This window comes from Gracilinanus agilis, chromosome 2, assembly GCF_016433145.1.
Source record: "Gracilinanus agilis isolate LMUSP501 chromosome 2, AgileGrace, whole genome shotgun sequence".
Lineage (NCBI taxonomy): Eukaryota > Metazoa > Chordata > Mammalia > Didelphimorphia > Didelphidae > Gracilinanus > Gracilinanus agilis.
The window spans coordinates 678,946,877-678,973,883 of record NC_058131.1 but is presented as its reverse complement, the minus strand read 5'-3'; the positions used below and the strand labels follow the sequence as shown (position 1 = coordinate 678,973,883).

The 27,007-nt window shown below is 40.6% G+C and overlaps 1 protein-coding gene across 1 annotated transcript in view; it reads right to left on the bottom strand.

Moving 5' to 3' along the window:
- Positions 1-18,564, bottom strand: part of NPTN (neuroplastin) — a 33,243-nt gene extending 14,679 nt beyond the window's left edge. Inside the window, exons 1-4 of the mRNA XM_044660262.1 lie at positions 18,474-18,564; positions 13,579-13,926; positions 8,173-8,344; positions 5,860-5,954 (exon numbers count right to left, since the gene is read on the bottom strand). Of these exons, the coding sequence (XP_044516197.1) occupies positions 5,860-5,954; positions 8,173-8,344; positions 13,579-13,926; positions 18,474-18,564 (706 nt within the window). The remainder of the gene's footprint in view (positions 1-5,859; positions 5,955-8,172; positions 8,345-13,578; positions 13,927-18,473) is intronic.
- Positions 18,565-27,007: the final 8,443 nt, after the last annotated feature.

Below are 27,007 nucleotides of genomic sequence, written 5' to 3'. Positions count from 1 at the left end.
TCACTCCTAAGAGAAATGTAAATCAAAACTGAGTTTTTACCTCAAACCAGGAAAATGGCAAAGATGACAAAACATAAGAACATCATGTGTGCATGTGGTAAGGAAGACAGGCATACCACACCATTTGGTGGCATGAATAGCTCAACCATTCTAAAATGTAATTTGGAATAATGGAGGGGAAAAAGTGACTAAACCATGCATATCCTCAAGACTCAAAGATTACCATGCTGGGGAGATTTCTGACCTCAAATCATCTCCATACCACCTCTCCCACAAAAGGTCTAGAATATTCCCAAACTATTTAGAATAGCATTTTCTGAAGTAGCCAAGTGGATGTCAATGAACTGAAAATAGTTTAAAAAATTGCTGCAATATATATTACTGCAACTCAAGAATATATTACTGCAATATAAGAAATAATGAATACGAAGGATTCAGCGAAGCAAAGAATATGAGCTGATAAAAAAAGATGAAGGATGATGATAGAGATAGAAGGAGGTGAAGGAAGTGGTATAAAGAGAGAGAGAAGAGTGAGCAGGAGATAAAGGAAACCAAGATGAGGGGAGGAGGGGGGAAAGTAGGGGTAGACTAAATAAAAGAGAAGAGATAGGTAGAGAAAATAAAAGAAAAAAGTCAATGACATTTAGGTGCCAAAGAGGGGTGATAAGAAAAAAGGCACTGACATTTCCAGTCACAAACCATAGCTCTCTAAACCACAGTCAAAACCTCTCAGCTGAGGTGAAGAGGGCTGGATGGACCAGGCTCAATCCACCAAGTAGACTGTTTAGATCAATACCTAGTTGATTCTCAGATCTCCAACTGGCCCTTTGGAGCCTTCTCTGTGCCCTGATTCCCTAAATAAATCTTTGGTTTACTCTCAAAATAAACATTTCCAACACCAATCCCAACAAAGGAAACCTCATGATTTCAGATCCCTCTCTTTGGGGAGCGGGACAGGGTGTAGAGGTAACCAGAGACCCACCATTCTCAGTTTTGCCTTCTAGACCTCCTCCCATGCCACTCCTTGGTCTTGATCTTTCCCTCCTTAGTTTCCATTGGAACTCTTTCTCCATTCCGAAAGCCAAAACTAGCCTAGGGACATGCCTTATCAAAAGCATTCTGACCACCCCCAGCCCCAACCCACCCTGTGCCCTAGGGTGTCAGATGCCAAAATATTAGTGCAGCCATCCAACTTGGACACAGGATATGCTATAAACTGGTAGGGGACTCTCAGAGTAGCAATACAACCAGGAGGTCAAAGGCTATGGCCAGGGAGGTCCAGAATTCTGACTGAATGAAAGACAAGAATGAATGAAAAAGCACCAGTTGTGTATTAAGCATCATCCTGAACGCTGAAAAATACAAATACAACAGCCAAGACAGCCCCTCTTATTTCTGTGGGTTGTTAATTGTTGTTTATTTCTAACACTTTTTTCTTTTTAAATTTTAAGTTCTTGATTCTCTCCCTCCCTCCCACTGAAAACACAAGCAATATACCAACTATACATGTGAAATCATGCAAAGCATGTTTCCATATTAGCCATATCGCAAACAAAGCAAAAAATAAAAAGAGGAAATATACTTCAGTTTGCGTTCAGAGGTCCTCAGTTCCCTCAGACAGCATTGTGACATCCCAAGTCCTTTGAAACTGTCTTGGCTCACTGCATTGATCAGAGTAGCTAAGTCTTTCACAGATGCTATTACACGTGGCTATTACACGCTCCTCCCTTTGTGTGGCATCAGTTCACAACAGCACTCCATCATAATCACATGCTCAAAGGAAGGGCATCCCCCTAATTTCCAATTCTTAGTCAGTGCAAAAAGTCCTTCCTAAAAGAGCTTTACATTTCCTGGAGGAAACAACTCACCCAGGAGTGGAGAGGGGAGCCAGAGGGGAAGACATTGATCTGGAGCAACAATGGGAGGCCAGGACAGAGGGCCCAAGGTTGGGGAGAAAGTAGCCAGGAGGACAGGAAGTGACCCAGGCTGGACTCCTGGATAGCTCAGGCACCAGGTCAGTTATCATCTGAAGAGTCTGGCTTTAGGAAGGACAATGGAAATTGTGCCTCCTGAATTGGGGGAAGACAGCAAGGAAAGGGGCGAAGGTAAAGAGATCAGGGGAGACAAGTGTGCTAGCTTGTCTGCAGAGAATGCTTTAGGATATGTTGCTAAGGGGAGTGTCTACAACACCAAGGATAGTAGCCAGAAGCCCAGAGCATGAAAAGACAGAATGGGCAGAGACCAAGTAAAGCAGAGCCAGCTTCATAGGATGAAAGGAGCAGCCAGGGACCAGGAGGAAACTGGCCCACTGTGAGTCTTAGGGGAGAAACAGTCCCAGCAGGTGGAAATCCAGTGGGTTTCTGCAGGGCTCTTATAGAACTAGGGACTGAGGGAAGGAAGTGAGGAGCCTAAACCTGGGGATTAGTGCTGAGGGACTGCCTGCTAGTTAATATTCAAAACTCTCTGCAGGAGGGAAAAGGGGCTTTTATTGCAGGCCTTACTTTGACACGCCATCATCAAGGGCTTTGAGCCATCCCAGGTTAAGGTCTTTACATAGGAATTTTTTAACTCCCTTGTGTCAGGGGCCTACTTTGGCTGTCTGGTGAAGTTAAAAAGACTTCTAAGATTGATTTTAAATGCATAAAATACATTTTAAGTGGATAGGATTACAATGAAACCACTTATAATGGAATTGTTGTTCGGGCTTCAGTACTGTCCATGGGGTTTCTTGGCACAGATACTGGAGTGACAGGCCATTTCCTTGTCCAGTGGATTAAGACAAGCATAGGTTAAGTGATCTGCTCAAGGTCACTGAGCTAGTTAAATGTCTAAGGCCAGATCTGCACTCTTCTCTTCTTTACTCCAGGCCACGTGCTCTATCTACTGACCCACTTCACTGACCTATAATGAAATAAAGATGTAATTTTTAAAAGCATCTATCCACATAAGGCTCTTCAATGAGCAATATAGGAATATGTATTGTATGAGAGCACTGGGATAACTCACATTAGACTATTTACTGCCTTGGGGAAGGAGGGAGAAAGGGAGAAAATTTGAATCCTAAAATTTCAGAAAACAATTGTTAAAAATTGTATCTATGTGTAACTGAAAAAAATAAGTATTAAAAAAAAAATGTATCCAGTCTCCGTCCCTGTGGTTACCAGGTAAAAAATTCCTGTGTTGTTGTCTCTTTTGTGGCTAAGATAAGATTTTTATTTATTTACTTTTGGCCAGAATATTCTTGAGAAGCTACATGCTGGAGGGAAAAACATTTTAATATCTCAACTCCATTTCAAGGCTTTTTTCCCCCTTTGCACTGCTTCCTTCATTCTTCTCCTATGATCTCTATAGCATTCAAAGTCTTGGTAATTTACCTCAAAATTTCTACTGCTCCATTTTAGCCTCCTCCAAAAAAGTAAGTCCAGAGCATAAAACACTCCATAGAAGGGGCAGGAAATGTGAAATCAAGAGAAAAGGGGGCTTTTAAGAGTTGTTAGCATAGAGTTAGGCACACAACCCACCCAACTGCAATTTTAGATCTAAGTGCAGCTGGTACTCCAACAGCCCAGGGGATACAGGAGATTCTCAAGTTTAATACAACAGGAGGTTAAAGAAGAGTTTGATATTCTACACATTGGCTGAGGCCAGTTAATAGCCTTTTACTTGCATAAGGGAAACCAAATCGCCGATTCTCAAATTTACGTTCCTATTATTAATGACGAGTTCTCTCTATAAGGAGTCAGTCTCTTCCTTTCACTCATCACCAGGATATAGTATGTTTCCAGATTATTAATTCTCTGAAAACTGTGATTTACTTTTTCTATGAAATAGGGAGAATAATTCTCCCTTCCCAGGAACAATATGAAAGCAATTTTAGACAACAATGAAATTCAAATATGAGGCAGTTGGTAACAGCAACACCTTGCTCAAAAGCTGACAACCTGCTCGATCCTATAACTTTATGTGTACAGCCTATGTATGCAACTGCAAAACTGTACAGATGCTGAAAAACCCTGAGTTATTAAGTTTGATGATGATAAGGGCACCATACCAAGTTCAGAAAGGTAAGGAAAAGATCCTTGAATTCTTCATGAATCCTTCTAGAAGACTAGTTTGAACAAAGTATCCTAGCTCGTCTTTAAGACTGTCCAGAATGGTCTCTCATTTTACACCCCAAATGTATACACCCTAAAAACATTCCCAATGACTGGGGCATTGTGCTTCTTTCTTTCGACTCCAGGGCCAAGAGAATATAATGCTTCAAGATCTGAGTTTAAGCACTTGCTGGTGGCTGCCTAGTCTCTGGTCCACCTGATTTAATATGCCTGAAACCTGGGGAAGTCAGGAAAGCGAGGGGGTTCAGAGGGCAAAGAACTCCACCTTCCTCGGTTGCTGAGCAAACAGAAAAAAATAATCCACCTTCTTACCCTGAAAGTATCCTTTAGCAATCATTAACTCCAAATCTGTAATGACTACTGTTAGGCAGTATGTGCCCTTAGATGTAATTATCCATTAGGCCCAATGACGGCAATTAACTAGCTACTCCGTCTCCCACCTACCCTGCCTTCTAACAATTTGATTCTGTGCCAGAAGCTCCACCTAGAAAGGTTTGGCCACATCATAGTTCCAGCCAGTGGAGACATACTGACGGCCTAAAACACAAATATGTCTTGCCATTTCCCGCAATCCTCTGACTATTAGCCAAATGGACAAAAGGACAGCTGCCATGCATAATGTAGGTGAGCCCACAGAATAGGACTATAGAAAATCAAGTGCAAGTTTCCTTGTCTGAAGATGATGTCATATATACTTCACGGATCACTGCTAGTGTATCGTGGTGTTGGCCTGATTGGTCCAGCTCCAAGGTCTGCCCAAGCCAGTCTTCTCCGCTTGATAGAAGCACTAATGGACATGCAGTGGGACAGCATAGTGGCATGCCAACGTTGAAGCTTAGGGATATTCCAAAACATCTAATATCCCTTAATAACTAAATATGGATTGACTAATCATTAATTTAAATAATTTAAATAATAATCCATATTTTCAACCTGTATCCTATTTCTTGGGATATAAAGTTCTAAACACATACTCACTCCCTGTTCTCCAAAAGGGATTTCATCTGACTGACCTTCAATAATCATTCAAACTGCGGGGGTGACCCATCACTTGTCTTCTAGAACAGTGAGGGCAGGAAGATGGTGGTGATGGTGGTTAGAGGAGTCAGAGTAGGAACTACAAAGATACCTGAAGAAGGGGCTTCAACAGGCAGCCTCACTGAATGGAACAGCCCAGCCATTTGAGATGTCAGCCAAAAAAACAAAAGTGGTCCTCTTTTTGGACCAAACAGGAGGTTTTTTGTTGGTATGAGGGGAGGGGAGGGGAGGGGAGAGGATGTGAGGGGAGGGAAAAAGAGGACCAGAGCATGTTAGGAAGGCTGAGTTCTCCTAACTCTGGTGCCGATTTCTGGGAACGTGAGCAAGTCACATGTCTCTTGAACCTCAGTTTCCTCATCCATGAAGTAAAGAAGTTAAATGATTTAAAAAATCTCTTCCAAGCTCTAAATTCTATTCTAACTTCTCTTTTATCAACCTCCTCCATTTCAGGAACTTCTTTCATAAGAAGTAACAACCATATACAGCTGTCCAACTTGTGCCTTAACCAAACTATACCTGATTCTGGACAAAAAGGTTCAATTTTCCCATTTGTGCTTGTTTCACAGATTAAAAAGATCATCTACTTGAACAGAATATGCAAGAAAATCCCTAGAGGTCAAAACCAATAAGACAGAAAACCAGATTAGGGTAGTAGTACTAAATAGTAAAATGAAGGGCTTAAGCCTCAAACTCTCCCATGCCATACCTTTCACTTCAATGGTAGCATTTGCCTTTGGGGCATTTAAAAACTGAAACACACAGTGGTATTCCCCTGAATCCTCCGATCGAGGTTTGTTGACCCTGCAGAGATAAAAACAAAAATCAGGTGAGGAGACAAAATGGCACTGTACAATATGGGTTAGAAGTGAAGAAGTAAAATTCTTTCAAAGTAGTTTATATTTTCATGCTTCTTAAAGGGTTCCAGAATACAAGTGTGATTCATGGCATAAAAGGGGAGAGGCTAAACCCCTTTTCTCTCAGCACATACAAGAATTCTCAGGCTTTTATAGTCTACACAAATCAAATCAGTGTGCCTTAACTTTGATCCAAGCCTCTAGCTACCTTAATCCCGCCCCAACTTTAGCCTCTCACCTGGTCTCTGGTAGAACTAGCAATTAAGTCACCGAGCAGAAAAATGCCTTTACTTCTCAAAAAACCTCATTATGAAGTCCCATCAGAGGGAAAAGAAACCAGGCCCACAGAGAAATTCTCTCACAGAGGTACACAACCAAGTGTTCTTTCAACCTAGGACCCAAATCAGCAATTACATGTGGTACTAGGCCCCTTAGCCAGTCAGTCACTTTTTGGCAACCAAGAGGAACTTTGGAGAATCACAAAGACCTTTCCAGAGAATAAGACAACATTTGGAACAGTCTGGACCATTAACCTATAATCTGTTAGCTTTTGAAAATATTTTTAATAACTATTTCAATACAACTGATTTCCTTTATAATCCTATTTTATTTTGTGTGTTGAATAACATTCTAGGAAAGGATGGGGGCCATGACACAAAAAGGTCAAGAAGCCATGGCCAAAAACTGCCTGGTTGGCTCAGATCTTAGAATAGTGTTAATGAAGGTAAGGTCACAGGATTAACTCCCCAAATGAACTAGGCTAACTTCATCCAGAGTCAAAACTCCTTAACATCAACCACAGACTAAGGTCTTATTCCCAATGAACTGTTTCACATGTTTATTGATGGTCACAAGGGAAAAGAAATGAGAATGCATATTGGCTAAATGTAGCACATTTCTATCACTAAAGAAAACTCAGAACACATGTTCTGCTCAGGATGCAACAGGAGCACAATATCCATGTACTAAAGGACAACATAATATTTTTCATAGGAAAAGCCAAGACATAATGCTCACCATATGGAAGTCTTCCTTATGTTGTCACTAGTAATCTTTTCCTTAACTATCAATCTGAAAACAACTTAGACTCACAAAGAGTATAGCAATAAACACAACTATTATTAACACCAAATACTTATTAACCCTAAATTTGGGGAAGAGCTGTGATCATTTTTCTGTGAGAGGATGCTCGAATGTGACTCCCATTTGGGAGGCCCTGAAGTATTGGTTATTCTTTGATGGAGATTAAGAAAGAAAAAAGAAAAAAAAAACCACTCCTATATTTGAAACCTAAAACTCATACTGGTTATTAGAACAGAAGCTAGGTTAGCAGACAGTGCCCAGACTGGAGCTTGCAGGATCCAAGTATCAGTGTTGCCTCTAGGGCAGACTCAGTGACCATGACAAGTGATTGAACTTTACTAGGCCCAACTTCTCAACCTCAGTAGATTGGCTACCTGCCAGATTCATAGATATGAGACTCTCAATAGCCAAGTATCTAAGGAGCTCAGAGAAGGAATGTTCTATAAACCCATGGAGTTCTTGTGGGTCACCAAGAAGGGCAGGTAGCATGAAAACTAGTGGATGAAAACACTGCCAAGTACAAACAATTTATACTGATGAATCCCCTCTCTTCTCTATGAAAGGTGAATTGGTGTTAGACTTGCCAGTTTATAGAAAACTGAGGCCCAGAGAGGTTAAGAAATCTGCTCAGGGTCACAGAGCAAGTCAAAAGTAAGGAAAAGTATAAATGAGCACAATGGGAAGTTCTGGTTTCTGGGCTCATCCATACACTAGAGAACACTGTGAATCTGAGAAGCTCAATAAACTGTCCAATTTCCTCAGACATGAATGGGGATAAAAATGCACATTCCTAACCCTTATAATACATGCTCACTCCCTTGAAAAGGCTTTTCCAAGTCCATCTCTGCCTCCCTGTTAGACACTTAGTAGTTCAGGCTGTCCAAGACCACACTGCAGGCACCAAGAATGAGAACAAGTCAGTAGCAAATAGAACCCAAAGGAAAATGCACCCTATCAGACCCCAAATAAGGTCCACCTCATCTCCCAGCACTCCTACAAATGGCCTGGCCCCAGGTCCTGGGGAACGGCAGGCTCACCTACCTTCGCTACCTCTCCCACCCCCAAACTCTGGCCCTTCTCACTTGTATTCCATGTTGCTGGCATTCTTGCGGGTGGTGGTCAGCTCCACCCCATTCTTCGTCCAGTAGCTGTACTGGAGGCTGTGGGAGCTGGAGGTGAGGTTACACTGCAGAGTGAAGGGGGGGGCAGGGCTGTCTCGGATGATGACTTCGTCGCTGGTGACTATCCGAGGCTCTGTAATGAGAGGGCACAGTGACAGGATGCCGTAAACCTGTCCTTCTTGCAGCGCTGGCCTGGGAGTCAGAAGGGGCAGGAGAAGGGGGCAAGGAGAAGAGGGAGGGGAGCAGACAGGACCACATAAGGAAATTCACTTCATCACTTTGGAGAAAGTCAAGAAAGAAAAAAATAATGTATATAAGCAGATGACCACTAGTGCAGACAACAGCATAAGGACCAGTCAGTCTACATATGAAAGAAGGGGACCCACACTTGCATTTCTGCTTGTCACATCCCACTTAGTCTTGGAATATAATACCCTTGTGTTATAGTGCCCAACCAAATGCCTGAGGCTTCAGCAGTTATTCATGAAAACCAGGAAGGCACCACCTGGTAGCTTTTATAAACTGTGGCAATATGTTTTATATTTGCAACAATCTCATCTATAGGGGTGACTAAGGCCTGGAGCAGTTCTAAAATCATCAAAAGCGATGCATGTTTGGACTGTCCCCCTTAAAAAGGAATATGCCTTCTAAAGGAACCTAGTTATAACCATTTCTGACAAAGTTAAAACAAAGCATAAATATTACTTGGTCAAAACCCATACTTCCTAATGGAAGTCTGCCTTGTTTCCTTAATTTTCCTATGGTAACATTCTCAAGGAACCCTTATCTTTCTTTCCAAAATGTAGAATCTTTCAGAAATGAAACTTGAAATTCCATTCGAGAGACAATTAAGACCAACTGTAGAATATAAAAAGTTTTAGTAATATAATAGGATTTTATTATGAGCTAAAAGGACCCTTAGAGACCAGCCCTCATTTTAAAGATGGGGAAATGACTTGTCTAAGGTCAAACAGAGAATTAATAGAAGAGATTAAAAGGCTTTTTTATTTGGACATGTTAATTCCTCATCATCACTCCACACTACAAACCTCATATGGAGTTGAGTACATCCTACTTTCATGTTTTATTCCAGGCATTATGGGTTCAAATATAAAGTCACCCTTTTCTAGTAGATCTAAAATATCTGTGAGGATAGACATGTAAAAGATTTTTAAGTCATACTCAATTATTCTAGAAAGTTTCAACTAGAAAGTATGTTGAAAGCAATCAGCATCTTTTTCTTTTTAATTTTTACACAGACTTTAGTACCCTACTGTTGGTCAACAACTACTGGAAAAAAATTTTATTTTTAATACCTTCCAAACCCTTTCCCACACACTCCTCAGACCCACAGATGTGTCCTTTGTATTTTCCTTTGAGTTCCTCAATTGAAGACAACATTTTTGTTCATCACTCTTTTCTGTCCACCTGCTTCTAAACTGCAACTCCAAGATACCTTTTTATGAGTTATTGCGTTTTGTTTCAGGGACAAGAAACCCTCTCCTCTCTCCAGAACCATATTTTTGTTTGTTTTTCTGGGGAAGGGAAAAGGGAGAGAAATATTTCAAATATCTATTGTCCAAGTACTTTTTTTCATAGTAAAATTTTCAACTTCAAAGAAACTGGTGAAAGATAACATCAAACACATAAAATTACTCCACAAACAAATCAACCTATGGGTTTTCGTACTCCAGAAAAAGGAAAGTTATCTTCAGTTTAACATCAGGTCAGCACTGGCCATTCTCCCAGTTAACATCAAACAGGCAGGGTCTTTACGAATAATGGAGCCATAGCAGCCACTATGACAGAGAAGCAGATGCATGTTAACACAACCATTAGTACAGGGATGTCTCAAAGTCTTCGACGTTTACTGGACTGAAGCCAAATCCCTGCAGCTCAGAAAGATGAGCAGACTCTGTTGTGAACCCTGCAATGGAAGGCACATACATTGGCAGCAGAAAGCATTAAGAAGGCATCACACTTCCAAGAGAAAATCAAGACCAAACAAGGAGAAAAAAAAAAAAAAAGATTAAACTGTTACTTCACAAAAGAAAAACCAAAGTATAAATCAAGGTAACATCCAAACACACTTTTAGGTTTTTGCTTTATTTTATTGTCCAATTTCATTGCTCTGCACAGCTCCCACCCCTCCCCCAATGACATGAGGAAGGGGGTTACAAGGATAAGGCCAGCAAGTTCTCTCACTTTTAAACCTAAGGAAGCCAGATGGCAGGCAACCATTTTCATTAATGGCTATGCAACTGACTACTACTTTTTAGGACTAGTAAGGAAGAAATGAAAGCTATCGTCTTCTGCCCATCCTTCTTGGACAATACTGGTACAACAAAGGCAAATACAATTTTTTCCCCTTAAGTAAGTGCTAATAATCCAGGATAGACTCAGTTGGAAGTAAATGGAGTAGTAATTTGAGTTGTGGTTTTTTTTTTTGTTTTTCTTTTTTTGTGAGAGGTGTGATTCTGTACTATATATCTACAACTGAGCAGAGGTCACAGCCATCACCTACTATGACAATATATAGAAATCAGACATGGACAGATCACCTATTACCACACCTATAATGTATATCTCTATCAGTATCATTCTCAACAGATATGTACTGCATTTTAGTGGCCGATTACTGCTTATGACCGGCCTAGTAGAAATCTAAGGGAAATCTGCATTCTATTCTTCCTCTTTGCTGAAGAGTAAGAATTTCCTTCAAGTTTCGTGGTCTTAGACCCAGAAGTTATGGCCAGAACAGCAGGTGATAGCTTGGTCCAAAAGCCATTAATATGATACAGGAAATCTAGAAATCCCAGAAGCCATTGTATGTCTTTATTTGGCATTGATGCCAATTAAAGTAGCAGGTAGCAAACTCTTGTTCTGACATCTCTTCCTTGGGCAGCATCCACCGTTGGCTGATGTCTGCTTTTGTCAGTTTGGGATTCTGGTGGGTCAGGATTAATCCCATCCAAATTGGACATATTTTTACTGTTATCCATTATTCTAGAATTTTGGAAGATATTGTTTGTGGATCATCCCTTTAATGAGTCAAGATGAAGCTCAACCTTTCCCCATGGCCAGCAGAAAAAACTTTCTGGAGAGCACTGAAGAATCAGAAATAGAAAGCAATCCAAGAAAGCTAAACAGAGCTTGTTGGGTATAGGGCACTAAAAGCAGGCATAGCCCAGCTGTCAATAACATGAGAGGTTGGCAAAGAAAGATAAGAGTAAATCTAGCTAGGAAGGATTTAGATCACTGGTCTTTAGAAGTTGGTGAATTAAGAAACTAATTTCCAAGAAATCTGAGGAGTCCAGCTTATCAAATGCAACTAGTGTGTGGGGTTCCCCAACCAATCTTTACTAACTTGAGATACACTTCCTAAGAAGTCACACACTCCCTACACCCTCCCCTTTGGTATGCAAGGATCTGTATTTTAAGTCTCTGAGTCAGGTACACTGAATAAGCTGCAAAGGCAAGGCACTTTGATTCTGGTAAACACCTGATACAGACTACCAGTCTAAAGGCACCATTAGCCTTACAGATTAGAGACCGTGTTCAGTCAAATATAATGTCTTCAAGTACCTATAAAAACTGCTTCTTAGGAGAAGACAAAGGAACAGGGGTGGGGAGAGGGTTAGGAAAGAGGGTTCATGCAGAGGAAAGAATGTTTTTTTAAAAATCCATGTCATTTGGTTAATTTTCCCCATACATATGTCTGTGAGGTTTTCTTTTCCATTCTCCAGAGGCAAATGCTCTGATTTAATAGGACCAGCTGCAGTGGCTCTCCTCTCCCTCCTGCAAGTATTTTCTTTCCATTTTTGGCCAAGTTTCTATACAGAACAATTTCCAAATACCCACTTTCCAGAAAGGTTGTGGTATAAAAGCATCATGAGAAACTATAGATTTCAAGATCCAGGTGTCATTATCTCATTTGTTAATACTTTCAAAGTCCTCAGAAGTGTTTTAGTCTTTACTATCTAAAGTGCAAGTTATGGATGCACACCAAATAATTTCAAAATCAAGGAGATCGATAAGCTAAAACTAGAGATGAGCGTGGAGAAAAATTCCCAGAATACTACTCAGTTAGCAAAAGCATGTGCCTTAATTGCAAAAATACTAAAATGGGAGCTAAGACTATTGCTAGCAGAGCCTGTTAGCTTTCTAGTAATTTAAAAACCCTACCCTCACCCCAACTCCCAACTGAACCAATTAGCACATCACTTCCAGATAGTAAAAGAGAAACAAAAACTCTGGTGTCTAATGCTCTCCCTCTACCTGCTACTATGGCCACTGGGGAAAGTCCTGAGCCACCTGCTCAGCTCTGTTGCCCAAAGAAGAGGATAGTTAAGAAAGTTCCTCTCCTGAAGAACTCCAGAGGAACTCAGGGCTGCTACCTTACTGTAATAAGACCTGGAAATGCATCAAAGCTGAGTTGTCCACAAGGAGACAAAATCCAAAGGGCTATCCTGTTGCCTAGAGTCACCAGGCTCCTGATAACAGGACAGACGGTACAAACCCCTGACTGTTCCTTGACTGGCAAAAACAGAGGATCCAATAAACAGAGCAAGTGAGAAGTTTGCTGCTGTGGTAGAAAGCTATCAGAAACACACATGCCACTGTTTTTGAAAAAGAAAAGGAGCTGGGACTATGGGAAAATCCACACTTGCAGGTGACTCGGGACAACCAAAATACAGCACCACACTACACTACACCAATGGCGGCCACTGCCAACGCCCTGCCACACAGTATACAATGACAGCAAACCACAAAGGGGATGGGGCAGACACACGGGAACTCAAAAACCACACAGGTGAAGGCAGCCACTCTGAGAGCTCCAAACAGATGGTCAGAATAAAATCAAAAGTGGTTAGATTTAGGGAGAAAAATGAAAATAGAAAAAGGCACTAGAGAAGGAGGCAGCAAAAGATGGCAGGAAACCTACTATAAAATTAAAGGGAGGGGAAGAAACAATTTCAACACTAGGCTGGTTTGAGTGTGGTTTCGTGTCATTTAAACGTTGTTTGACACCTCCCCGTGTCCCTCCTCCCTCCTCCCGCCCCACATGACAAGAGATTTTAGACATTTTCACAGATTTTTCCCAAGTCCTTTGTTCCTAGAGAGGAGAGAGACACACAGAGGGAGTGAATTGAGGGAAATGGTGGTAAGAGTACAAAAGGGGGAAAAGGAAGGGCAAAAAGGGGGGAAACTGCCACAAATATTCGATATACTACAACTGAGAAGGTTGTGGGTTTGAAAGAACAAAGACAGGGTGGGTGGTCATACTAGGAAGGAGGTGGAAGGGAAAAGGGTCACTGGGCCACCTCTAAGGACTACAGTGCTACTACTGTAGGGTGCTGGACTCACTCTGAAGGACGCTTATGGTAGCCTGGGCTCGGATCCATGTTAGGGAGGGATTTTGCCTCAAGTCATTCCTCCTTGGGTCGTTGCTGGCCCTGCACTCGTAAGTCCCAGAGTCCTCCAAGGTGAGGCCGGTTATTCTCAGCACACTCACGCCGTTTGACCCGTAGGCGGTGTTTACGGTGACACGGCGCTTCCGAGCACCGTCCCACAGCTGTCTGAAAGACTCTGGCTGGTTGACTTCTGCGTACCACCACTGGATCTCTGGAGTGGGGCTCCCAACCACGTCACAGTACAGCTCAAAGGCGTCCCCCGTGAGTTTAGTTTCTGACATGGGCGACTTGACAAACCCAGCTAGAGGGAGGGGCAGCAGGAATGCAGTGACAGGCCAGTCAGAAAAAAAAAATCAACAGGTGTTAATAGTAATTTTTTAAAAGAAAAGAAAAAAAGCAAATGAGTTGCAAAGAACAGAAAAGGATTTATTTAAAAAATAGAGACAGTAACAGCAATTCATACAAGCTTTTAGAAGAACCACCCTGGCCAGCTTGGGAAGCAAAGGCAGGCTGATTAGAAGCTGGGATAGCCCTGGACAACCATGGCCAGGCAGAAGCAAGCCCACTAAGCAGCCTTGATAGCAATGGGCCCAGTGGGCAGGAATGGGAGAGCCTGAAGGCTGGGAAGCATCCTCCCAGCACAAACCATTACCTTTCCCAAACTGGGGAAGTGATGAAAGAGCAACTGGAAATCAGCATCAGGGTTAAATGCCAAGCCAGAATCTCTCTTGGGGAGAGCGGATTGCCCTGAGTATGTTGCAATGCCTTTATGAAACTGCAGCAGAGCATGTTAAATGACCTCTCAGAGAAAGCTTCCTTGTGGCCCATTCTACATTCTCTTGGAAGCTGGGAGATGTCAGATGTCCATCAGACACAAGTCTTTGTCCTGAACTCAGGCTGGACTCTCCTCCTTTGAACACGTAGCCCAGAGCTTAGCCCAGTGCCAGGCACACAGCAAATACCCGATAAATGTTTATTTGCTGACTGACTGAAAAAAAAAACACACTAAGGAAACAACCCCTAGTAATTGAGAAGATTTTCCTGCCTGATCCTCCTAATTGGCTCCAAAAAGACAAAAAATATCTACCTTGATTCCCCAAACCAAACTTTAACCTGTAAGTGAAAGCTAGGGCTCGGTCATGCTGGCCACTGTCAGAAGTATCCAGGTCTCCCTCAGTCCCCCACCCCAGCAGACAGACACCTTCACTCTTCTTTCTCCTCTGCCAGGGATTTGCTCCAGATCAAAGCGATACTATGTTAGGAAGTAGAAATGTAACACGAAAAATCAAAGCATTTTGAAAAAGTGTATGGAGGTAGGTCCTTAGAAAGGCAAGACCTGGTACAATTTCTCTTACTGACTTATGACAACTACAGGCTATCCCTCCTGCCAATTCAAACATCACACTGGAAGGTGACATAGACCACTAGAGATTGGCTGCACATTTTCCCTAGGGATGCTGGAAGAGCCCCTCTGCAAGTCAATGGAGATTGGAGCTGAAGATTGCAAAGAGCAAAATGGGATGTTCCAGAGGAGAAATACAAACTAAAAGGAACATTCATTCTGCACCTCTGAAGCAAGGGAAAGGACGCTAAATGAAGAAATTCTTACACTTGTAGGTGTAGTAGTATTTGTGTTTAGAAAAAAACTGTCTCCATGTTACATGCCTTTAGAAGGGAAAACCTTTTCCTATAACACTGTGAAGTAGAAGTACTTTTTTACAAAGTCGGATCCCAAATTTAAGCTACAAAGAAAAGCATCCTGGCATAGTAAAAAGAGTATTGTTACTAAAGTCAGGCTTCTTCTGGTCCTGCTCTCAATTAGCTATGTGATCCTGGACAAGCACGTCAACTCTACAGGTCTCAGTTTCATCTCTATGGCATGAGGGTGATGGTGATGGGCTGAATTACTTCTAAAATCCTTTCCAGCTCTGTCGTTCTCTAAGAATATCTTAAATATTCTCTGGGGGGGTTGAGACCACAATGACCTCAAAACTCTTGATCCATATGGCTCTGAGGAACAGGTAAAAGAATTAAATGTCAAGTATGACAAGAAGCTCACTGACATTGTTCTGGATCTTCTCTACTACAGGGTCTTCATGAAATACCTTCTGTCAGAGACCCTTAGGAGCCACACAGGTATCTGAAGATCCAGAAGCAGCTTTGAGCAAGCCACTCAACTTGATGCCTCCTTTCAGCTTTCTTGCCAATGGATGACGGTTTGTTGGTAGTTGTCCTTGGTATTCAGTGACATCACTATTAGGGATGACAGTATGATGTTCACCAACACACGTGGGGCATTTAATTAGGTATCACTATATAAAGACAGGTGTTAGCTAGGAAGGATAAATACTACTGTAGGTCAATACTTTATTAATTTCCTTGAACTTTTTTCCTTTCAGGTACATAAACTCTAGGTAAAGAAGATTTTTTTCCAAGAAAGATATTGAGGATGATTATTTAATTTGTTGGCTTAAATGATCACTACTTCTTGGGGAAATGAAAATAGGTCAGGAAGGCTCTTCGAGCTGGCAAATTTCAGTAATTATCAGAAAGGTTATTATAAGACACTTATTTTCCTCTAACAGAATTGTCATTAACTTTAGAGTTTCCTAAAACAGTCAGAAGAAATTTGAACCTTGTAGTATGACAAGCCTTACAAAAAGGAAGTATAGATGGTTCAAAGAGTCCATGCAAAAACAGAAAAACCTGAGTGCTAAAATAGTTTGGAAGGACAACTGGATAAAAACAAAAAGAATCTTACAATATTCTTTGCTACAAAGTATTTGACTTGGCTCTGATCCTTCTTATACTGTGTGGGGAAGTTGATGATCTTTAAACTATAGGTTTAGAGCTGGAAGGGAACTTAAGGTCATCCTCTCCATTCTGGAGATTGAGAAACAGACAGAAATTATAACTTGGCCCTAATCATATCAACTGAAAATGGAGGAGCAAGGATTCGGGGCCGCATCCTTTGACTCCAAACAAGGGCAGGCTCTTTTCACTGTATCCCTTTGCCTAGAGGAACTGAATGTAATCAAAGAGTGTGACTGATATCTGACATCTGTGTAAAATCTTTACTGCTTTTAAATGCCTTCAAATTACATTTTCACTGATCTTCACAACCATCCTGGGAGACAGATAAGCAGGTATCATGCCCATTTTACAAATAAAGAAATTTAACATATAGAAGTCTCGTTGATCATATATACTCTAAACATTGTCAGGGAACAAAAGGTCATCAACTTTGTAAGTTCCCTCTGCAACTAATAACAAACCCGAGGTTATTGCTCGTGTCACAGCCCATAAGTGGCAGAAACAGGAAGTATCCAAATCTTTCTACTCTCTGGCATGTATTTTTTTCCATAATGCCATGCAATGTCTGCCTACATAAATAAAAAGCCTCCTTGATACTAGAAAAGTCATCAAAAACTGGACATCCTAACCTCTTTCTCCTCCTCGCAGTAGGGAGTTAGGTGAGATGGACTTCTCTTCTAAAGTGCTCACACAATTAGCATAAGAAGAGAAGATTAGCAATAATCTACCTCATTACTAATCCAAATTAGCTTCAATTCAGTAGATGCGAAGAACCAGCTCACCAAAGCAGGAGGTAAACAGCCAAGAGTCATGGTGTGTTGTCGATTAACTGTATTGGCAAACCTATGGCACACATGCTGGAGGAGCTGCTCCCTTCCCCCTCTCCCCTGTGCCTGAGGACATTTCTCCCATCACCCACCTCTCTGGCCAGCAGCCCAATGGGAGCACTTTCTCCCTCCCCTGTCTGGGGTAAGGCAGGAGCTCACACGCAGCGTGAGGGTTGCAGTTTGGGCACTCAAGTCTCCAAAAGGTTCGCCATCACTGCCCTATATCATCCCCTTTGCTTCCAGACACACCAGAGCCATCGGATTAAAGGTTATAACTGCATAAGGCCAGAAGTCTGCAAAGACATGTGCTTCTACAAAAGCTGAGGTTTGGGGGGCAAATGGGAGATTTGAATCCCTGCCATATTCTGTAAAAGCTCCCCAAAGTTCAAAAAAGGTAATTTTGCTTTGCAAAGTAATCTCTACCCCTGACATAAATGGCTACAAGATGACAAGCAAATCTTGAGTGCTACAAATTGATTCTATCATCATTAATCATGAAACTGCAAAATCCCAGTTGGTCGTTCAGGGAGGAAAGCAAACGGGAATATTTGATAAAAGGTTGGGACAAAATTGGGAAAATAAGACTCTCCAATTGCATAACTGGGAATGGATAAAAGACAAGACAGCTGAGTACAGTAGCCAGAGAAAGAAATTCTCTAGCCAGGAAAAAGTAGGCATCTAGACTATAAGGGAATATTAGAAGAGCAATCTAAGTAGCTCAGTCACACCCAGAGACTGGAGGTCCTAGGGTTAAATCTAGCCTCAAACATTTTCTAGCTGTGTGACCTTGGGCAAGTCAAGTCACTTAACTCCAATTTCCTAGCCCTTACAGATCTTTTGCCTTAGAACCAATACTTAGTATCAATTCTAAGGCAAAAGGGTTTTAGGGGATAAAAGAACACTAAAGAGGGACACACAGAGCAAGCTGAACTACATTCCAAAAGAAAACAACTTTCATATGTAAATAGATCCACAGGCAGCTGACTAATAACAAGGTCTAATATCCTCCATTTAATTCCAAGGCAGGCCTAATAGCTCTGTACAGGTAGACTTCTTCTGGATGACTTTCAACTTAGTATTTCTACTCCTACTGGCAGATCTTATTCTTTCAGTTTATACTCTCCTGTCTCTCTAAGAAAGGAAATTAGGGTTCCAACAGACCAAAAGCCACAGACTCAAATTCTCTCAGAGATTGAACAAGATTTGCCAATATCCAACTTGAGGTCCTGGGACAGTGATGGCGAACCTTGTAGAGGCAGAGGCCAGGCCCTGTCCCCACCCCCTAGACTAAGTGCCATGACGGCCTCCAGACACTGAGTGCCGGGTGTACACCACCCCCTCCTTGCCCCAGACAGGGGAGGGAGGAAGCACTTTCATTGGGCTGCCAGGCAGAGGGAGGGGTGAAGTGAGGAATGTTCTCAGGGAGTGTAGAAAGGGCATGGATCTGCTCCCCTCCAGCTCTGCTGCCTGTGAGCCACCCACCTTCCTCCTATGTGCTCCCATTGGACTGCTGGGCAGAGGAGAGGGGGGTGTGAAACAATGTCATCAGGCACAGAGGAGAGGAGCAGCTCTGCCCGAGTCCCTCTGCCTTTCTAGTAATGAACTTTTCAGGGGGAAGGAGGTGGCTGAGTGCCCACAGAGGGCACTCAGCATGCCATGTTTGACACCTGTGCCATAGGTTCGCCTTCACTATCCTAGGATATCTGAGTATTTCGCATTTCTCAATTAGCTACAACAAATCTAAAAAAGTAATGTGGGCATACACATGCATTATCTGCTGTGTCATCATCATCTTCACATTTAGATAGCACTCTGGACATTGCCTTAAACGTGTTATTTGATCCTTACAACAATGCTGTGGGGTAGAATTTTTTGAAAAAGTGAAAACAGGCAAAATAAAAGGTAAGTGATTTGCCCAGGATCTAGACAACCAATGTCTAAGGCAGGATTCAAACTGATTCCAAGACTACTCTGTCGTCCAGCACACATTCACCACAGCACATTTTGGATAGTCTACCCATGTTCAGTGTTGGTAAAAGAACAATTCCAAAGGCAACGTGCAGTTCTACAATGAAATATTCCATTTGTTGATGCAGAAACTGATTTTCAAGAAAGATGGGAACAGAAGTTTCACTAGAGGGCAGCTAAAAAGGGGCAGAAGTCTAAAAATTATTTTGGTCTCTTGGAAGGATGTGTAGCAGTTGTGATTTATTTCTCAATTTAAATCCAGTATTTTTTTTATGCCTACCTCACTGCTAAGCATGCATCTGCTCCAACTAAACTATAATGTCTTTGTTGACAAGAGCACTAAGACTCCAGAACTCAGCCAGCTTTGACTCTTCCCTCACCATAACGCCCCACATATCAGTTGTCAAGTCCTGTTGATTCTACCTCCAAAATATTTTACATCTATCCCTCTCCTGTCCTCTCCCAGGCCCACTACTCTAATTCAGGTCTTTATCACCTCTCAGCTGGATGATTTTAACAGTCTCCCAACCAGTCTCCCCCCCACTTTTGTTCCTTCCACCAATCTAGCTTGCATACACTGACAGAACAAGTCTTCCAATATATTACAGAGAGATCTAACCACATTATCCCCTTTTATAGAGTCTTGCAAAGGTTCATTACCAATAAGCTTTTTAATCTGGCATTCAAAAATCTCTACAATATGATCCTACCTTACACCTATTCTATTAAGGAAATATTTATTTTTAAAAATGTAATAGGTTATGATTTAAACTCAGATAAATATATCAGTGGGATAATGGTATTAAATTGAGTATTTCACATTTCTCAATTAGCCCCACCCAATCTGAAAATGTAATATTTCAGGGAAAAGACGGGGTCATAAAAAGAACTCTACTACTTACCAAATGAAATCCAGACAATTTTCCTCATGATAGGCCCAAGCCATTCTCTACTTTCAGTCTCAATCCAAGTTATCTATATATACTGTTGGATGGGCTTTCTAAGTGGTCTAACTAGGAATTCAGATTAACACATGCTCTACAACAGAGCTAAATTAGTCTTATTAAGAGTTGCCTGGAGGATGCCAGGAGGATGGAGAGTTTAAGTAACTAGACCAGGATCACAAAATATATATTAGAGAAGAAACTGGGGAAACCTTCCTGACTCAGAACAGCTCTCTTATTATACCAGTAGTTTTCAAACTTTTCAGTCTCGCGACCAAATTAAAAATTAAAAATTATTGAGGACTCACTCTGCACAAAGCTTTTGTTTATATGTATTATAGTGATTTATATTTACTACATTTTTGAACACATTTGAAATAGTCTTGAGTATTTGATGCTATATCTTTCCACCTTGTTTGAGAGCTTTTAAGGCAGCATTTTGCTATACCAAATCAAATATTTTTATGTAGTTAAATAATAAGCACAGTGGGATCATGTATTCTCTATAGTCAGTGTGATATTTAAGTGTATGGCTGCAAGTTATAGAACACCACAGTCTCTGAAGTTCTGAAAATAAGAATAACCTGGAGGGCAACAGAAAGGTACTTAGTGGGTGTAGACAGCCACCCATTAGAAATAAAGAATTATCAAGAACTGTAAAAGTATATTATAGAAACGAATGAACCAGAAAGGACATTGGCAGGATAAACAGCAAAAATGAGGGATGACCCATGGTCAGCCAATGGCCTTGCACAGTACCCTTGAAAGAAGGCCCCAACATACTGTGTGGATGATGAAGAAAGTCAGGGATGAGGATAAACAAGAGTTGTACAGGCTGAGCAGATGTGGATAGCTTGGGATCTGTATCACTGCAGGCAATACCAACATCATCAATACATCCATTTGAATATTTGAGATTTGCAAAAGAGGCTGAGATGGTTCATGGAATTGTAAATCTTTGTCATTTTAGAGTTTTGCAGTATTACTAACTGGGAAATGCTGGTATAAAATGTACTACTACTGGGAAGGTATGAACAAAAACATTATCCCTTTGTCCCACAGAAATGGGCCCTTTTTAATCAATATTTCTATGGTTGAACAGGATGAAAGCATCAAAAAAAATCTGTTCATCTTCCCTTCTTTATAAAGGTACAGTACTATGGATATGCAATATTACAGATGTCAGACTTTTTCTTTGTTGGTTAGTCTTGCTGAATAGTTTTCCCCCCTTCTTTATTATAAAGATGCCTCTCTAGCAGAGGAAGGGAAGGGTACTGAAAAATTATATAAACAAGATTCCAAATTAAGCACTCAATCCACATATCTACTTATTCCTCACAAGTGGGCTTTAATAGGCAGAAAACTTTGGTGACTATCTAAATGGCAACATTTAGCCTTGCCTTCCTCTCCACTTTCCCTCTATTCTTACCTCCACACCATTGTTAACTTCCTCAAGGGAATATCTTTATATCTAGAGCACTCTGGGAGATGAGAGGCAGTTTTCTCCCTCAGTTCAGGCAAGAAAGCTACATTTTAATTTAATCCTAAAAAGAACAAAATAAGTCAAGTTAATTGGCTAATATATGACAGATCTGTTCCTATTCTGACTGACATCAAAATGTCGGGTTGTGTTTTTTTTTTTTTAATGAAAGGGGAGAGGTGAAGAAATGTTTAACTGAAAAATAGATTAAATTAGTTGCTTTTTAAAAAATTAAAAAGATTTTTTTTCTTTTAAACCTTGCTTATGGTACTGGGCAAGTTTCAAACTCAAAAGAAATATTGGCCACATATATTTTAAGTATTGACTTATGTACTAAGGGAAACTAAGAACTTCTCAGGTCAAAAGAGATGAGTAAAAAAAATAAAATAAATAAAAAATAAAATAAAAAGAGAGACGAGTATGTTTAAACCATATCTACCAATGTACTTTTCTTAACATTCTCCAGGTTGTTTGAGATCATACATTAAGTCCACAATGAAAGGTTTTATTAGATTACTTTGAGCTTTATACTTCCTATATATTAAGCAAAAGCTGATATTAGCTCTAATCCCAGAGGCTCAGTTAAAAATAGATGTTGACCAATTATATCACTCCAAAGGGTCAGGTTCAAAACTAGAGACATATGCATATCCTTCTGAGTACTAGCAAATCATATTCAATTTCTTTTACCCATCTAGTTAAATCCAGAGAAGCTCATCACCAGGTCTGGCCAGCAGATGATGAATACTTTTTTTTAAGACACAGCAACACATCAAAAAATGTAGCAAATTTTAAATCATAAAAAGAATATCCCTACCCTTGAAATGATGGATCTTTGAAAACAAAATCATTCTAGTCAGATGGATATGAAACAACTGTAACATATTAGTAAACCTCAAATTCCTATGGTTGATTAGTTACAGAATACTAAAGCTAGAAATTACCTAGAAGTGCTAGGAATGAGGGCTCAGATGAGAACTCAGGCCTCCTGACTCCCAATTTGGTAGTCTTTCCACACTTACTCATCTGGGAATGAAGTTACAGAGCAACATGAGAAAGATGCCTATCCAACATTGCATACCTGAATATGAAGCAGAACTAAGGCAGAGCATGGAGTCACTGGGGCTAGTCAGATGCAGGGATGGAAGAGGAATAAATCGAGGAAAATATTTTTATTATTTTTAATGCTATGTCTTTTCTGCATTGCAACAACAGCAGCAATAGTGCCTGGCACGTAATGGGTGCTCAATAAATGCTTGCTAATTGACCAAACAAGTTACAAGTATTACAACAAATGATTCAAAGCTCCTATAGACAATAATGCATATAGGTTATAATTTTTAGGTAAGAAGATGTGAGCACTCAGTTATGCCATGTCTAAAATATACAAAAGTCTTGTCAAGGTTCTACCTATAGGCAAGAGACTACAGGGAAAAGGAAGGGAATAAGCATTTTTACCTCACCTACTACATGCCAGACACTGTGCTAAGCACTTTTGACAAATATTATCTCATTTGATCCTCACAATAACCCTGCTAAGAAGGTACTATCACTATCCCTATTTTTTAGTTGAAAAGACAAAAGAAAACAAAGGTTAAATAACCTACAATGTGTCATACAGCTAGGAAGTGTCTAACACTGTATTGAACTCCGGTCTTCCTGACTCCATCAAGTTGGGACATACAGGAATTGGGGATCAAGTAATTCTTTTTCCTCAGCAAGATGGGTTTTTCCACATGAAGAACTTAAGATATTTTCTGAAACAAAATAGGTACAGCTTTCTGGAAGGCCATAAATTCTCTGTTCTATCCGATGTGCCACCAGCTTGCCTCTAAAATACACTAAGATCTAAGTATCTAGTTAAGAGGACTATTCTTCATAAATCCTGGATAAGTACTTTTAATCTTAGGACTATCTTAGCTTAGTATACTTCTGGGAAATATATTTTCCTCTTTTAAAAACTTACAAAAAGAAATATTCTACAAAAAGTTCTTAGTTGCATTCTTATTTATGAGTTGTTGACAAAGTGAATGAAATCAAGTTAAATTTTTTTTAAAAAACCCTTACCTTCCGTCTTGGAGTCAATACCGTGTATTGGCTCTGAGGCAGAAGAGTAGAAAGGGTAGGCAATGGGAGTCAAGGGACTTGCCCAGGGTCACACAGCTGGGAAGTGTCTGAGACCAGATTTGAACCCAGGACCTCCCGTCTCTAGACCTGGTTCTCAATCCACTGAGCTACCCAGCTGTCCCCTCAAGTTAATTTTTTAAAAATCATTTTGAACGCTGTTTAAAAATATATGTCCCGGGGGCAGCTGGGTAGCTCAGTGGAGTGAGAGTCAGGCCTAGAGACAGGAGGTCCTAGGTTCAAACCCGGCCTCAGCCACTTCCCAGCTGTGTGACCCTGGGCAAGTCACTTTACCCCCATTGCCCACCCTTACCAATCTTCCACCTATGAGACAATACACCGAAGTACAAGGGTTAAAAAAAAAATATATATATATATATATGTCCCAGGGGGCAGCTGGGTGGCTCAGTGGATTGAGAGCCAGGTCTAGAGACAGGAGGTCCTGGGTTCAAATCTGGTCTCAGACACTTCCCAGCTGTGTGACCCTGGGCAAGTCCCTTGACCCCCATTGCCTAGCCCTTACCACTCTTCTGCCTTCTAGCCAATACACAGTATTGACTCCAAGAGGAAAGGTAAGGGTTTTTTAATTTAAAAAAAAAAAAAAAAAAAAAAAAAAAAGAATTCTTTCTAGATCCACCTGATATTACTTGAGGGCAGTTAACTTGACAAATACTCATCTTTACTTACGAGTATAACTATAAGTCAAATTATAGGCTATACAAAAAGCCAAAGATCAATGCAATGGAAAACTAAATTTATCTAAACTATGCAACTAAAACCCACAATCTATCTATTAAAGTTCAACTGGCTGAAATGGCATAGTATAGTTGAACCTTCTAGAAGGCAGGGTTATAAACTCAAGAGCTGGATGAGCCATAGAAGCCCTCTCTTCAAAGCTTTAATTTTATACATGAGTAAATCAAGGCCTAAAAAAAGTTAAGGAACTTAAGCAGGGCTATGGTTATAAAAAGCAATAAATAACAAATTAGATTTGAACCCAGGCTTTATGACTGACCCCAAATCCAGGGATCTTTCTATTGTTCCAACTAACTTAAAGCCCTTTTGTTTCAATCTTTTGTTGGAAAATCTTTTGAAAATGATTGAGTTCCTACCTTTCTCCCAGGGTGAATTTAGTTAAATAATCTCTCCTTACTGGAGCTTTCATAGGGAATCAGATTATCTCTAAAGATCTATTCTTGTTTTGTAGTACTGAAGATGGTCTGATGATACACAGATTCCAAACATGCCCTGGAATTGGGTTGTTTTGATGAGGTCACTGTTTTTCTTGTCAGTTGCTTCCCAGGGTTAATTAAGGTTTCATAATTATGTAGATCTGTGTCTCCTTTTTATCTGCACTTTTCCCAGCTAAAACCCTACTTTCTACAAGAAGCCATTCCCAGGCCCTCTTTAAACCTAGTGCCTTTCTTTAGTTGATTAGCCAATTTATCCTGAATACAGCTTGTCCATACAGACAGTGTGTGTGCAGTCAGCCCTATTAAGACTGTAAGCTCCCAGAGATCAGAGATGATAGTTTACCTTTCTATTTTATGCACAGCACTTACTCAGCTCAGAATATGGCACACAGTAGGAGTTTTCCTCTCAGATTAAGGTCACCCACCACTCATATCCAATTTAAAAATACCTAAGACATCCCACTACAGTAGTGCCTGTACTTACCTGCCCTTCAACTCCTGAAGTGAAAGGCAGTTATATGATTACCTACAAATCTCCTGAAGTTCAAAAGAATCAAATAACACTAATATCTCCTGCCTTGAACAAAAAGATTGATGAAAAATGATGGGAAGAAAGGAACTTTGAGAGTTCTATGTGAGTAGAAAAATCAGGTTATTAAAAAAAGACTACAAATATATAACAAATGTCCCTTATTAAGACTAACAGGCAAAGAAAACACCATTTACTCATTAGACTGAAAAAACGTAAATTGGTTTCATCTGTCTATATTGTACTCTACTTATTTGCACAGAGGTTCCATGCTAAGTAGTCATTTTGAGTCCTTACAGGACAGAAGGTCTGGAGCAGGAATGGACCTTAAAGGTCAAAATCCAATCCCCTAATTAGTTGGATGAGGAAAATAAGGCACAATAAAGGTAGAGAGATCTGTCTGGGGTAACCTAGCAAATCATTGGCAAGATTTGAACACAGATCTTCCTCCTGACAAAGTCTGACATTCCAATTCTCTTGAGTTCAGAACATGAGGTCAACAGCGAATTCTACTCCCTTTTTTTGCTTTTTTCCTTCTTGAATGAATGGCAGAGTTGAAAGGGCTTTACACATTTAAAAAAGTATTTACCTTAGTACAAGTTTATTGCCTTTTTTGAAAAAGTTCTCAACCAAGCAGATCTCAAATCTCTTTATTGGTACATTTCAAGTTAGTTCCTGCCACCACATTCCCCTTTCTCTATAGCTGACCAGGATTCTCAAAAAGGAAAGGAATGAAGATGAACACAGCAGAGTCAAAATTTTATTTGAGAGCTCTGTCCAACACCATTACCTTTAGTGACCTCTTCAGGGAAATGAAAAAAATAATTCTTCCTGCTCTTCCCCCCAAAAGCATTCAATTCAATATTTATTAAGCACTTACTAGATAATAGGCACTATGCTAGGCAATGCAGATACAAAGACAAAAACTAAACAGACCTTGTCCTGAAGGAGCTTACATTTTACATTTTAAGGTCACCCACCATTCTTCTCAAATTTGGGAACACCTTATGGCATCCTACTACAACTAGTGGATGAAGGAGAAATGTGATGTAAAACATACAAAGTAAACACAAAGTAATCAGGGTAAAAAAGCATCCTGAAGAGGATCAAGGAAATCTCTCTTGAAGGACAGTAACCCTTGAACCGAGCCTTCAGAAGAGCTCAGAATCCTCAGGGGCAGAGAGGACAAGACTCTGCAAAGGCACTGACCCAGGAAGCTGGTCTAACTTGAATGGAGCACTTGAGGGAGATGTGTAATCTCTCTGGAGGGAGAATGGGGCTTAGCAAGGGCTTTAAGAGAAGTTTGTATTTTGAGTTCTCTTTGGTACATGAGATACCTATGACACCAAGATAGGTGTGTCCTTTAGATAGCTGGTGACATGCACCTAAAGTTCCAGAGGAAAATGGGGATAGATGTGTAGATACAGGAATCTTCTATACAGAGATCACACGTGAATCCATGGGAGCTAATGAGATCCCAAAAGAGGGTATATAAAGAGAACA